At 41.3% G+C, this 2616-nt stretch overlaps 1 protein-coding gene across 1 annotated transcript; it reads right to left on the reverse strand.

The window, feature by feature from the left end:
* On the reverse strand, positions 1 to 2616 carry LOC103453787 (cytochrome P450 84A1-like). Its single transcript, XM_008393365.4, has 2 exons — positions 1626 to 2616; positions 1 to 1267 (listed from the first exon to the last, which is right to left on the reverse strand). Exons 1-2 carry the CDS (start codon positions 2562 to 2564, stop codon positions 647 to 649), a joined length of 1560 nt encoding a protein of 519 aa, XP_008391587.1. The 5' UTR covers positions 2565 to 2616; the 3' UTR covers positions 1 to 646.

Here is a 2616-nt window from a genome sequence, read left to right on the forward strand (position 1 = left end):
TTAACAAACAACTACGCATATATTTATGTTAACTATTAACAACATAGTGATATTATATCGATCACAAAATTAAAAATGATTATTACAATAATGGATACTGCTTACATACTCTCCATGGGAGATGAGGTCATTTCTCCAGTTGCAAATAACATATCTTTAACGTAGATTTTTTTATAATTAGAACCATTCAATATCTTAATCTTCATTTTAAGATCATCCCTCCAAAAAAATAATTTGACGTGATTGTTTAGCCATTCAAATGTATCAAATAAATCATAAGTGTAGGTATCAAGTAGCATATTCATGATGAACCGTTGATTTACTGATACATTTGGATGACGAACCGATCACAAAATCAAATTATTTTTTGTAAGGATGATCTTCAAATGAAGATTAAGATATTGGACTGTTCCGATTATGAAATTTCTATGTTGAAGATATTGTTATTTGCAATAGAGGAATAATAAGCTCATCCCCCATGGGGGAAAGCAATAGTATTATCCAATTAGTAAAGAGAGACCAAGAACATAACAAACCCTTATTAGTTAAGGTACCTTTACGTAGAGAAATTGACTCATCGATCACTGATTTAAAACCAAGTAATATTTCATCATCATCGTCTCCTCGTCTACTTGAAACTATTAATTCAAAGGGGGCAATTCAACCTGTAAGTTGGCACAGCAACAAGCTGAACCGCTTTTGGTGCAGTCAGTCCAAACACATCATTCATGTCAAGCTCACTAGGCTTCATCCCACCCGGCAACTCCCATGCAAAACAATGAAGCAGATGAGCCACAGCCATCTCCAACCCATACAGCCCCAACGCCATTCCCGGGCACGACCTCCGACCAGACCCAAAAGGAATAAACTCGAAGTTGCTCCCTTTGAAATCAGGCGAGCTATCTTCCAGAAACCTCGAGGGTTTGAATGTTTCTGGCTCGTCCCATGCAGTCGGGTCACGAGCAATAGCCCACGCATTGATCCAAACCCGTGACCCAGCTGGGAACGAGTAGCCAGCCACAGAGGTGTCTTCCACGGTCTCGTGTAGGAGGAGAGGGATTGGCGGGTGGAGACGGAGGGATTCTTTGACTGCGCATTTGAGGTAGGTTAGGTTTTCGAGGTCGGTTTCCTGGAGCCTACGGTTCAATCCAACCACATCGGTGAGCTCTTGTTGTACTCTTTTGAGATCTTCTGGGCTCTTCATCAGCTCTGCCATTGTCCATTCGATCACTGATGCAACCGTTTCTGTTCCACCAAACATCACATCCTACGTATATATGGGATAATCGTATTATTTAGTACTAAATCAATCGATATCAATCGGAAATGATAAATATAGTAATAGTTACGTACATGAATTCCTTATCAGAATAGTTTTCTCTCCTAATTCCTTACCAAAATAGTTAACAACAAATACTTAAAATCAGATTTGTTTCTTAAAAATTAATAAAGTGCATACCACTTATTGCTATGTGTTGAATTTTATCATTGGAAAATCTCGATGATATTAGAAGTTTATGTCCCAAATATAAAAATTATATATTATTTTTGTTTTTCTCTGATGTGTGACTATTCACCAACAAATATAACGTATTAAGAAAATATTAATTGTCAAATTTACATACCATAATAAGTGCTTTGATATTGTCTCTGGTGAGCTTGAAGCCAGAATTGGGGTCGTCACCTTCCTTTCCAGCATCATCACTAAAGTAAGCTATCAATTCGTCCACCATATCTGTATCAGCAGCCTCACTGTCATCCTTCTCCATGTTTGCTTTCCTCTTAGCCATGTGGTCGTCGATGATCTTGTCGATGAAAACGTCTAGTGATTTACGTGCCCTAGCCATTCTGTCCTGAAAACCCTGTGCATGAACCCAACCCAACCAAGGTAGAAAATCCTGCATGTTAAAAGCTCCAAAAAGCTTTGAAAATTCTTGCAAAATCTGCACAAATTCGCCTTGCCCTTCATGTGAGCTTGACCCAAAAGCCGCCCGATATGTTATGTTCCTAGTTAGAGCGAAAACCAACTGCCCGATATTCACCGGCGAGCCGGTTTTCCCCGCCACGGTTTGGACCATCTCATCGACTTCCTCGCGCACCGAAGCCCATGACTCAGCCCGTTTTCGGCTAAATAGATTTATGACGCAAATTTTGCGCATGCGACGCCAGAACGGGCCGTAGTTGGCAAAGGCCATGTCTGCCCGATCATAGGTCAAGTAAGATATGGCAACATTGGCTGGCCGGTTGGCAAATAAGCTGTCTTGGGATTGGAGGATTTCGCGTGCCATATCAGGAGTTGATACGGCCATAACATGTATGACCCCCATCTGGAGATGGAGGAGACCGCCATATTGCTTGGCCAAATGGGCCAGGCCACGGTGGGTAAGTTGGTCCGTCATGAGCATGTTACCGATGATGGGCCACCCTTTTGGACCTGGCGGATATGGGGGTTTCCGGCGCGAATTAAACAGAAAAATAAAGGAAATGATGAGGAGAAGAAGAAGAAGAATAAGCAACATGGGTGAAGATTGCAAGGATTGAAGAGCTTGGTGAAGGAGTTCCATGGCTTTGGTTGTGTTGGGAAAATGGGGTTGGTGAGGTTCATATAAAACTATG

The sequence above is a fragment of the Malus domestica genome, chromosome 10 (genome assembly GCF_042453785.1).
Source record: "Malus domestica chromosome 10, GDT2T_hap1".
Classification (NCBI taxonomy): Eukaryota; Viridiplantae; Streptophyta; class Magnoliopsida; order Rosales; family Rosaceae; genus Malus; species Malus domestica.